General features: G+C 48.2%; 1 protein-coding gene across 3 annotated transcripts; it reads left to right on the plus strand.

The window, feature by feature from the left end:
- The first annotated feature begins 1523 nt into the window (after nucleotides 1-1523).
- On the plus strand, nucleotides 1524-11371 carry irf5 (interferon regulatory factor 5). 3 transcript variants are annotated; one of them, XM_056275721.1, is made up of 9 exons: nucleotides 1524-1813; nucleotides 3940-4153; nucleotides 6706-6892; nucleotides 7497-7522; nucleotides 7635-7662; nucleotides 8251-8673; nucleotides 9522-9911; nucleotides 10116-10213; nucleotides 10316-11371. In XM_056275721.1, exons 2-9 carry the CDS (start codon nucleotides 3980-3982, stop codon nucleotides 10502-10504), a joined length of 1515 nt encoding a protein of 504 aa, XP_056131696.1. In that variant the 5' UTR covers nucleotides 1524-1813; nucleotides 3940-3979; the 3' UTR covers nucleotides 10505-11371. The 3 variants fall into 3 exon arrangements, with proteins under 3 accessions (XP_056131696.1, XP_056131697.1, XP_056131695.1); XM_056275720.1 differs by having other exon boundaries at nucleotides 1527-1813; nucleotides 10095-10213; nucleotides 10316-11368; XM_056275722.1 differs by lacking the exons at nucleotides 7497-7522; nucleotides 7635-7662 and having other exon boundaries at nucleotides 1526-1813; nucleotides 10095-10213; nucleotides 10316-11369.
- The last annotated feature ends 192 nt before the right edge of the window (nucleotides 11372-11563 follow it).

An 11563-nucleotide genomic window follows, 5' to 3' on the forward strand; every position in this document is an offset into this window, starting at 1 on the left:
AACCCAGGACCTTCTTGCTGTGAGGCAACAGCGCTAACCAGTGGGCCACCATGCCGTGCACGTTGGTTCCAGAGAAGCGGCTGATGATGAGACGAGATCAGGATGAGCTTCTTCTTATGAAGACTTTCTGTCCGGATGCAACATCTGAGCATTATGAGTCTTTGGTGTAAAGGCTCCGGATATGCTGTTTAAATCTCAGCCAGGGGTTAATGTTGTTATCCAAAACACCCTCCCAAACGTGTTTCTCCAGTTATGCTGGTCACAGATCTGTTCAGAGGAGATATTACTACGTCACCATATGTGAGTTCATGTTGGACTCGACTGGTAGAAGATGTGGTGTGGAAGAAGGCCTGGCTTCTACCTCATCGATGCGTGTTTGATCGCCAGTAAAGTAAAGGGGATTCCTTTTGAACTCATTCTTAGATTCTACCCAGTTAAAAACTGATGGAAATAATCAGGACATTAGTGTTAACTGTAGTTTGTTACGGATGTCCAGAAACTGTTGCGTATTTATTTTGGCATTACCCAATTGTGAAGAATGTCTGGCAAGACCCACATGCTCTCATTACTGAAAACACTGATTAAAGTTTCATGCTTCAGAAGAATGAGTTGTTTGGTCTCCACCCCTGTGTACATGATGAATCTTGTTGTTGTAATGGCCCAGTTCCAGATCATGAGTGTAAGAAATCGTGCTTTATTCGAAGAGTTGACGCAATACATGTACTAAATTCAACACTCCAAAGCAATTAAATCTGTACCTGTTAATAACTTCTATTTTTAGAGACCCCCCCCCCCAGCCTCAACCTATGGTGTTCAAGTTTACATTTTCCTTGGATACCCTTTTGTACATGCAAGTTTTTTGTTTGTGTTTTTTTTGGGGGGGGGGTTTCTCCCCAAGAGGGGGGGGGGTTTCTCCCCAATTGCACTTGACCAATTACCCCACTCTTCCCAGCCGTCTCGGTCGCTGCTCCACCCCCTCTGCCGATCCGGGGAGGGCTGCAGACTACCACATGCCTCCTCCCATACACGTGGAGTCGTCCGCCAGGTCGTGCGTCTCCGCTCTCATTTCGCCAGGTGGAACTATCCGTGTTTGACCTTTGCCGCCCCCTAGTGGTCACATGAAATTACATTGAATCTAATGAAATTAGATTTAATTCGAAATTAAATCTAATGATCTTCCGTCCAAAATTTAAGAAAAAAATTAACAATTGATTTTAACCAACAGAAAAGTGCGACGATGTCACCAGTACACTGACGTAAGCGATTATGGGAAGGATATAACATTAAACAAAACAATAAAATCAATAGGCCTTGGTTTTATTCACCGTTTATGTTCACGAGCCGGCGTACATGTGTGTGCGCGCAGCGCCGTAAGACGGCGTCGATCCGAACGTTCTGGAACATCCGGTGGGTAAGAAATATGAACGTCAGCACAAAGTGGGGAAACAAAAGTGAGTCGACCTGCTTCCGTTCAATGCGCGTCCGCACCCGGAAGGGTGGTAACTTTGCGCTAGTTCTGCAAATAACACTACACCTACTGATGTGCTGCCAAGCCATGGGTCGCTTACTGGCGACGTGCCGTCCGTACGTCTCGTGGGAAACGAGGGGTTGGGATCGTCTGTAGTGTCGGTGATCCTCCTGTGGAAGGTGCTCCCTCCCCCCTGTCCCCAACACCTGCACGCTTACTTACCGCGGCGGAGGCGCGTTTGCTGCGGAGGCTCCCTGGCGGACCAGGGCTCCATGTGGAGCTGAAGGGGCGCGCCAGCGGTCGGCTCCGTACGGACCGAGTCCTACCCTGGACTCTGAGAAGCAGGCAAGTGGAGCCATTATTCAGTACAAACCTGTTGAAACCGACACCGTTTGAGATTGTGTCCTCCTGTACTCTAGTGTGTGTGTGTGTGTGTGACCTTGGTGGACTACCAGCTGTTAAATGCAGGTCTTGCATATTAAAAGTAAACTAACAGGTATTTTTAGGCCTCCGTTCGGTGGCACATCTGTTCGTGATCACGTGGGTTGCAAGTAACACTGTGATTTGTTCATTTTCCTGCGAGAAAAGGTGTAAAAATAGATGTGATAATCAACAGAGCTGCGCTGCTCATCACACCCGCGTGTAGAGCCGTCACAGTCCCGTTCCCATCCTACCACCTACCTGTTTTATAAGAGCGTGTCTCTCTTTGCATGTGTGTGTGTGTGTGTGTGTGTGTGTGACAGAGAGAGACTGTGTGTGTGTGTGTGTGTGTGTGTGTGTGTGTGTGTGTGTGTGTGTGTGTGTGTGTGTGTGTGACAGAGAGAGACTGTGTGTGTGTGTGTGTGTGTGTGTGTGTGTGTGTGTGTGTGTGTGTGTGTGAAAGAGACAGACAGACAGAGAGAGACCGACAGAGAGAGGCGGACAGACAGGGACACAGAGAGAGAGACAAACAGACAGAGACACAGACAGACAGAGAGAGACAAACAGAGAGAGAGAGAGACAGACAGACAGACAGACAGACAGAGACAGACTTTTGACTTTTTTAAAAAACAAGTTTAATACATTGTCACGCGACAGACAGACAGACAGACAGACAGACAGACGGAGACAGAGAGAGCTGAACAAGAGGCCATGGTCCGTTTTCATTGGGCTGTACTGTGTGTCTGTGTTGGCCTGTGATGTGTTGATTGGACTACCTGGCGGTTGGTTCCTGTCTCCAGACATTGTCCATCCAGCAGTATGTCAAGGGACGGGTGCTGGTTCAGTGGAGGATTCTGTGTTTGGGGTCTCAGGGGCCACCACTTAACCCCGCATGATAAAGTCAGCCGCTTGGATATAGTACAGGTCAGTACAGCCAAAACCACCTCGGGCTTTCACTGACAGTTGAGTCAGTTCATCTGGACGCAGCGTGTATTGAGAGAAGCGTGTCGTCATCATCTACGTGACCTCTCCCCCACCCTTATGAACCACGCAGTGACGTAGCCACCCAAACCAATGACCGCGTTCATATGCAAATTGCCGTGACTCAAACTTTTAGCAATATTTCAGTTTAAACTCGTTTGAATCCCTGTTTCCTTTCTGCTGTTTGCTCTGTTCCCCCCGTTGTCGCCCCCTAGGGGTCGTTACCGCGGCAGAAGTCTGTTGCCCTTACAAATACTAACCCTCCACCCTGCTCGCCTTCGCCACGCGCACTCAGCAACACATCACTCATCTGCTGACCTGCTTTAGAGTCACGGGCTTTTTCAAGCTTACTGGCACGGTGGCGCAGTGGGTAGTGCACTCGCCTCACAGCAATAAGGTCCTGGGTTCGAGCCCCGGGGTAGTCCAACCTTGGAGGTCGTCCCGGGTCGTCCTCTGTGTGGAGTTTGCATGTTCTCCCCGTGTCTGCGTGGGTTTCCTCCGGGGGCTCCGGTTTCCTCCCACAGTCCAAAGACATGTAGGTCAGGTGACTGTAACGATCAAGGATGAGTAGACTTGCTAGCCCTTGGCTAACAGGTCGGACCCTTTAGTCGACTGGTTAACGTAGTCGCCCGTGGTGCGGGAGACACGGGGTCGCGTCCCGGCTGTGGCAGTTCCCGGTTGCCCCCCTGAATTCGCTATATTGGTGTCAGAAGTGAGATTGTGAGGCCATCGGAAGCAAGTGTGACCAGGGGCTAGCAAGTCTACTTATCCGTGATCGTTACAAATCGGCCGTACTAAACCGTCCCTAGGTGTGTGTGTGTGTGTGTGTGTGTGTGTGTGTGTCTCAGCCCTGTGATAGTGGCCTGTCCAGGGTGAACTGTCTGCCGCCCAATGACTGCTGGGATAGGCTCCAGCATCCCCGTGACCCTGAGAGCAGGATAAGCGGTTTACGATAAGGGATGGATGGACCCTCCTTTCCAGTACCTAGACAAACTTGCCAACTGCCTATTCCACACTCCACTGCTGTTTGTCTTCTCTCACCTAACCCTCGGTTGTGTTCCCCGCCCCAGCTGCCCGTGGTGTCCGTGTCTGGGCGACCCCTTCCCCACCATGAGTATTCAGCCCCGGAGAATCCGTCTGAAGCCCTGGCTGCTGGCCCAGGTCAACAGCGGCCGCTACCCGGGCCTGCAGTGGCTCAGCTCAGACCACCGCCTCTTCCAGATACCCTGGAGACACGCCACTCGCCACCTGCCCATGTCCGAGGAGGAGAACACCATCTTCAAGGTCAGACCTGTGACTTTTCTCTCTTTCTGTCTCTCTCTGCATTACCACCTGATGAAGTATGGACTTACACAGCAGATCCACAGACACAGCAATAATGATGTCACACAATATCAAACTAGTGGAGATTCAGGGTGTCGCCGTGTACACCTGCTTTTATTTCTTTAAATGGTGACCACATTCGGTGAATTGGTCAATTGTGGCTATATCCAAGATAGCAGACACATTTGGGCCTAATCTGGGGCACTTTTGGTACTTATGGCTCAGTTACGGCACTGCTAACTGTTGTGTGGGCCAGACGTGGCCCAGATTTCATAAGCCGGGCCTGACTTGGGTTACAGCAAGTGTTGTGTGGGCCAGACATGGCCCAAATGTAATGAAGCGGGCTTGACTTGGGTTACAGCACATACTATGTGGGCCACATGTGGCCCAAATGTGGCCCAAGTGTGGCTGAGTTGAGGCAGCCACACTCACCCTGGGTCAAGGCTGTCACTCAAGGCCAAATGTGGGCCGTAAGATAACTGCAGACGTGGGCCATATTTGGGCCAAGGTTTCTTGGTTGTCTGGGATTGCACCACAATATTGCAGGGCACACTCAGTCATCATTTCCAAATCCACACTGAGCACGCAGACAAGTCAGAAGCACGTGGGGAAAGAGCGATTTGATTTACTTCCTCCTCCGGCATGAGTGCTGACGTGAGGGGCAGAACTGTTCTTATGAAGTGAAACGGCCAGTTTCATTTCACTCTTTTCTTAAGCATCTTCTCATTCAGGGGTTTCCTTTTAACCGTACTATACATTATCCTCATGATCTCCTGGACTAGTAAAACCTCCGTGGTCGCCGGATCGTTTCCTGTTTTTGTGCAGTTGACTCGTTCTCTATTCCCTTGGTGGCTGTTGTTCCTGGGTAGTACAAATAGTTCAGCTTTTTGCACAAACACGTGTAAGATGGCAAGTGCTGTGACATGTCACTTGAAAGTAATTTAGCTCCATGAACAGGGAAGGGAAACATTAATATGCTTTCCTATTCTGGTCATTCTTCCATACGGTGGACAAATAGTTCATCAAAAGGCAGGAGAAGTCTCATCTGTGCAATAACTCAATTTTTTAGTGGTACATTTGTTGTTGCCCAAATTTTTATTACATTTTTACGTTGTTTGTATCAGAATCAGAATCGGAAAGACTTTGTCGTTTCATTTCTTGCACTTGCGCACATGAAACGAAACGCCGTTTCCCCCAGCCCACAGCAGCGCAATACAAAGACACAAACACACATCCAAAAACTACAAGAGCTACACAATATCAAACTAATCTAATCTGGCCTGGGAACGCTTTGGGATCCCCCAGGAGGAGCTGCGGGGCGTTGCTGCGGAGAGGGACGTCTGGAGTGCCCTCCTCAGCTTGCTGCCACTGCGACCCGGCTGATGATGAGATGAGAGATGACAAGAACTACAAAAACACATAAAGCCAAACTAACTAACACATATATCTAACCTAAAACTCACAGTCCAGGAGAACGAACCCTTGCCAGGATAACTGTCGGAACTGCCAATCTGCATGGGCTAGCAGTTAGCTTAGCATCCTGTCAGACCGGTGTTTCCTCTTCCAGCACAACTCCGGTCAGGGCCGTGGGCCTTGGGCCCACAGGATGCAGCAAACCAGGCTGCCTCAGCCAATCCAACGCCAGCTCTCCCAGCCAGACACCTTCGACACACCTCCCCGCACTCCACACGACACTAAAAACACAGTCAAGGCTAGGCGAGGCCGCTACCAGACCGCCCTCAGTGTTATCGGAACTGCCGGTCTGCATGAGCTTACAGTTAGCTTAGCCTGCCCCGCTTCCGCGCCCTGGCAGACCGCCCTCGGTGTTTCCTCTTCCAGCGCAGCTCCGGGCAGGGCCGTGGTCCCCCTGGGCCCACAGGACGCAGCAGACCAGCTGCATGGACGGTACTGGGTGAGGCCGCCGCAAATGTGAATCTGCGCCGCCATCTTCCCACACCGGAAGCGGAAAAAATAACTCATACTTTTTTAATTCTTTATGTAGCGAATTCAGAGGGCAGCCGGGAACCGAACCCGGATCGGCCGCACCACGGGCGACTGCGCTAACCAGTCAACTGAAGGGTCCGACCTTTATATTTGTCTTTCATCACCTCATTTTGATTGTTTTATCGGCTCTTATACTCTCTTGTGATGTTATCCGGACCATGTTTTACTTGGTCCTGTGGAGCGGACCTGGCGTTATGTCCTATACCTGTGCTGTATTTTGTTGTTTTATCTGGACTATGTGCATTATTTTACCCTGTTGTGTAAGGCACCTCGTAACGCTGATTAGAAAGGTGCGATATAAATAAAGTTTATCATCAAAGTTATGACATCATCGTTTATCATCGTTCAATGCTGGTGCGTCAGGATGAAATCCGGGTAGTCGGAATCCATGACCTAAAATGAGGTCTGAAATATCTTGCTGTCTTAGATATGTCCTAGAATGTCTCAGAGCTTAGACGGAGTATCTGAGTTGTTCTCTAATCAAAATTTGTCTCCCGTGTTTCCGTCAGGCCTGGGCTCTGGAGACCGGGAAGTATCAGGAGGGTGTGGATGAGCCCGACCCTGCCAAATGGAAAGCCAACCTGCGCTGCGCCCTCAACAAGAGCCGCGAGTTCAGACTTAAATACGACGGCACCAAGGAGACCCCCGTCCAGCCGTACAAAATCTACGAGGTGTGTGACCAGCCTGGCAACGGAGGTACGTGGCTTTCTTTTTTTGTCCCCCCCCCCCCCCCGCCCCCCGTATGAGACAGAGACCCTGTTTACACCTGGATTTAAAATGCGTTCTGGGCGATCGGGTCACAAGTGGACAGCGAGACACATCGCCGTTTACACCTGTGTCCATCATGCGTCTCCAAATGCGTCCTGCTGACCACTTGTGATCAGATTCTGTGAAGAAGAAGAAGATAATTTTCTATTACGCCCTTGTCAGGACGCATCAGGACGCATTAGCATTTACACTACAGAAGATATGCGGTCAAATGCGTCCCAGACCACCTTGGCAGGTGGTCTGAGTATCCGGTTCACAAAACGTTTTGGTGGTTGTTTACGCTTGTATTTAGCGCTGTTCACTTGTGATCCGATTGCACACAAAAAAACGCATTTTAAAACCAAGTGTAAACGGGGTCAGAGGTAGTTTACCGGTCGTGTTTTATTTTTATTTTAGCAGTTGCATGTCTTAAGAGTTGAAACTTCTGAATGGAATTGAACTGAGTCGTTAACATTTCCCCCCAGAGAAATCTGAAAAAAATGAGTTTTGTCCTCACTGTAATCTGACCCCTTCTGATTTGACTTTGTTTCAGATACTTTTGAAGAAGATGAGGAGGAGGTAGGGAAAGAAATCTGCATATATAGAGAGAGAGAGAGAAGCATGAAAGTTATAATTGCTTTTGCTGGCTTTCATCACAGAATTCTTAATCAGATTTTTTTTCCATATACAGATGCCGAATCTCAGGGGTCTCACAATTAGTAAGTCAAATGTGCCCTAAGCAATATCAGCCTGAAAAATGGAAGAAATCCATATTTTACAGATGATGTGGAAGAAATGTGTACCATCAATTTTCATTTATATTTCTCAACTGCATGTGAAATCTGTATGTTGACTGGTTAATGTGGGGAACACGTCACCTGGGAACCACTTGAAAACTGCATCAAAACACACACACACACACACACACACACACACACACACACACACACACACACACACACACACACACACACATTTGCAGTGACCCTCAGTACTCCAGACCCTTAAGGAATATTGATCATTCAAACTGGACAATTGGGACGGGGGAAACTAGAGCAAATAAGTTTTGTCAAGTTATCCTGAAGTATTGACTGAAGTATTTTTCCTTCAGTGTCTACCCTTTACTTTTGACAGTAAGAAATTGTATGAACATATTTTTGCTCCTCATTTTCTGTTTATCATACCTGTTTGAAACCGGTCGGTTCAGATTTCAGTTCAGTCCAGACAGACTTGAATAAAGGAAGCTCTTCTCTATTGTAAGATGCTTCTTTTTTTTTTAATTTCATTTACATTTTTACATTCTCCAGACCCCAGAATCAGTGACACAACCTCGTTCCCCACCTTCCCCACACATTCGGACACAATCCACTTCCCCTCAGCGGCCAATGGCACATCATTTGGACCGGCCCACCTCATCCAGATGCCTCTGCTGCAGGACGGCATGCACGGTGACCCTGGCAGAGGCCTTCCCATGACGGCTGAACTCCCCCGGCCAGACTTCGCCTCCCAGGTTCGGCTGATGGATATGGAGCAAGGGAGCTTCGTGCACCCCGGTGGCCTCCCTAACAGCCTCGGTGTACCACCTCCTGTCCTGCCAGAGATGCCCTCCATGCCACCGTCAGCTGCATCTGCACCCTCTGGACCGGCCCCAATGGACTCCAGCCACATGTTGGGGGTCCAGACACAGGGTGAGGTGCAGGCCCAGCCTGATCTGCTCAACAGCCTGCCTTGTGAGTAACAACATTTTCTCCGGTCTGGAAATTTGGGAATGACCATTGCATGCTTCAGTCACAATATGTTAGTGTTTCCTTTGTTCCTCGGAGTATAATATGGAAAGGCTCAACATGGTGTTGCCGAGCATGGCAACAACAGACAGTGTAACGTACCCATTAGGTGGATTATGTGGTTTTAAAGAGGAATAATCAGAAACACTGCAGCTCATGTACACCAGTCTGTCACAGCAAGCTGTTTGCACGCGCTGGCATAATGTCTGAAGGTGTGGTCGATGGTGTGACAGGTTCTGCAGTCATACACTACGAAAACGACTTGTAAAAGAAAACCTTAGAAAACCTTATTCAGCACTACACAAAGATTACATATCCCCCAAAATGTTATTTTTCTCTCCTAAAAGCTGGCTACAATTGAGTAAGATAGCTCATCATTAAATTTGTCTATTTTTAACTGAAAAACATCTAAGGGAGGAGTTTTTGGTAGAAACGTTGTCCAAATTACTTGGCATTTTCCTTCAATTACTCGTTAAATTGCTCAACAATTTCCGTGGTTCTTTGGTACTGCTGCTGTAATGCTATAACTGGTAACATAAAGGAGATGATTAAATTTTGCTCATAATGGTATTGTGAAAAGGCACATTCTACATGGACTCTGAAGACACAGTTTTTAACCAGCCCTCTTTAGTGAAATACCAAAATTGAAAGCAGCTACAGAAATTGGATTCGAGAATGAAGTGCGGTATTTCCCATGGTAAAATACTTCCTCTTCCTTTCTATTTCAATGTCTTCTTCCATTCTGAACTTCCCTTTTGTTGTTTTTTGTTGGGGCCATGCTTCTGTGGCCAAAGTGACCGATCTGGACCTGAAATTCCAGTACCGCGGTCGCACGGTTGGCTCCCTGACCGTCAGTAACCCACAGGGCTGCCGGCTCTACTACGGCCACCTTGAGCCCACCCCAGAGCAGGTGGAGCTGTTTGGGCCGGTCACCCTCCAACAGGTCCTGTTCCCAGTAACTGCTGACATCCAGAACCAGAAGCAGAAGTTCTACACTGATGCCCTGTTGGACGTAATGGACCGGGGCTTGATCCTGGAGATCTGGGAACAGGACATATATGCAATCCGCCTGTGTCAGTGCAAGGTGTACTGGACTGGACCACAAATTCCTGAAGAGGGCCCACCCAATCCCATGGAGCGGGAGAAGAAGATCAAAGTATTTAGTCTCAATGACTTCTTACAAGGTGAGGCAGTTAACTCAGTCATCTTGCATGGACCTTGCGTGTCATTTTTCTATCAATGCTACCTCTCGATGCACTTGTTGGACGTTATTATTCAAGCCATGCTGGTATGGATTGGATTGAATCTCTTTCCCTCAATTGTCTTTGATTTTTACCCCTTATCTGTTTACACACTTGGATATAAAGGGCTGATCCTGTTCCATAAAGGTGAAGCCCCTAATCCTCCTCCCTTTGAGATCTGCTTCTGCTTTGGCGAGGACTGGCCAGACAAGAAACCCAAGGAAAAGAAACTCATCATTGTCCAGGTCAGCACTTCTGCTTTAAAGTGGCATGTTGACCAATCTCCAGCTGCAGCAACCAGTAAACTGTGAAGGATGAACTAATGACTGTTTCGAATTCTTTATCAGGTCGTCCCCGTTGTGGCACGCATTCTGACAGAGATGTTCTCGGGGGAGCTCAGCTGGTCCACAGATAGCATTCGACTGCAGATCTCTAACCCCGACGTGAAGGACCAGACAGTGGAGCAGTTCAAGGAGCTGCAGAGGCTACTTCAGAGCCAGCAGGCCCATGGTTCCTGGGCTCCGAATGTGCCCTGAACCAGAGGGCCAAAAGACTGGGGAAGAGTGCTTTTTGTCACCTCAGTTTCAGAGGAAACTCCTAAAAGGTATAGCTGTGCCACAGAGAGTGGGTCCCTAAGGCCCATCAGTTGCAGGTGTTGGTCAATACTCATTCCCCAACTGGAGTGAAACTGGCACCAACACTGGAAGTAAATAACCGTAATGTGCAGTATTACGTTAACCTGAGGTGTAAGATCGCCTGCACACCGACAACCATATTTTAATGTGTCTCTTAGCTAATTTCATTAGCAATTATGTAACCCCTCAGAAATATATTTTAAGGATTTCAATAAATGCCACTGCAGTATTCTCTGATCAGGAGTAGGCATTGTCACTTTTCCCTCACAGGCAAGTTCTGAGTTGTCAAATTTTCTATGGCGGCTTTTTCATCCGATGGTGAGATGCTTCTGTGCTTCATTACCTGATCTGTACAAGCTCATTATCTAAAGTGGGCAGAGCTTTTATGTGCAATTTTGCCACAGGACTGATACTTTCAAATCCGTGAAATGTCAAAAGTATGTTGTTTTCTCATAAATGCATATGGGAAGAAACAATTAGGTCACATTTTTCCCTGTAACTACTGAGTCATCTGAGAAAGTGACCCATGTCTAGACAGAGGGACACCAACGAAAAGAAACGAGTATCCACAAAATCAGCAACAACAGCAGTCTTTTCTAATTCAGCACTTCTGCTCTGTTCTCAGGTGCGTGAACATCGTCAGCCGTCACACTTCTGCCCGCGGTGGCTCAGCTTTACATATCAGATTACATCAGCAATTCTAATGGTAATTCCAACACGGAAACCCTTGAGGTGCTACTACACAAACCAGTCTGACCCGAACGCACAGCAGACCTGGTAAATGACATGGGGTTACCCCCCCCCCAAGGGGGGGGGGACTGGTCATCGGGTGAACTACATACAGCCTCTTTTTAAAATTCAGTATAATTTTTTTTTTTTTACCGAGTTTCTTTGGGTGTATAAAGGTGTGTGCAGCAGGAGAACAGAATGACTGCTTCCATTAAAACTGGAGATTGCCGG

Source organism: Lampris incognitus, chromosome 3 (assembly GCF_029633865.1).
Source record: "Lampris incognitus isolate fLamInc1 chromosome 3, fLamInc1.hap2, whole genome shotgun sequence".
Lineage (NCBI taxonomy): Eukaryota > Metazoa > Chordata > Actinopteri > Lampriformes > Lampridae > Lampris > Lampris incognitus.

Excerpts from the sequence above, each read along its gene's own strand:
- irf5 (XM_056275720.1), top strand. The coding sequence starts at position 3,980 with ATGAGTATTCAGCCCCGGAGAATCCGTCTGAAGCCCTGGCTGCTGGCC. Across the intron at positions 6,893-7,496 it reads TGACCAGCCTGGCAACGGAG|ATACTTTTGAAGAAGATGAG; the intron begins GTACGTGGCTTT and ends ACTTTGTTTCAG. Across the intron at positions 7,663-8,250 it reads TCTCAGGGGTCTCACAATTA|ACCCCAGAATCAGTGACACA; the intron begins GTAAGTCAAATG and ends TACATTCTCCAG.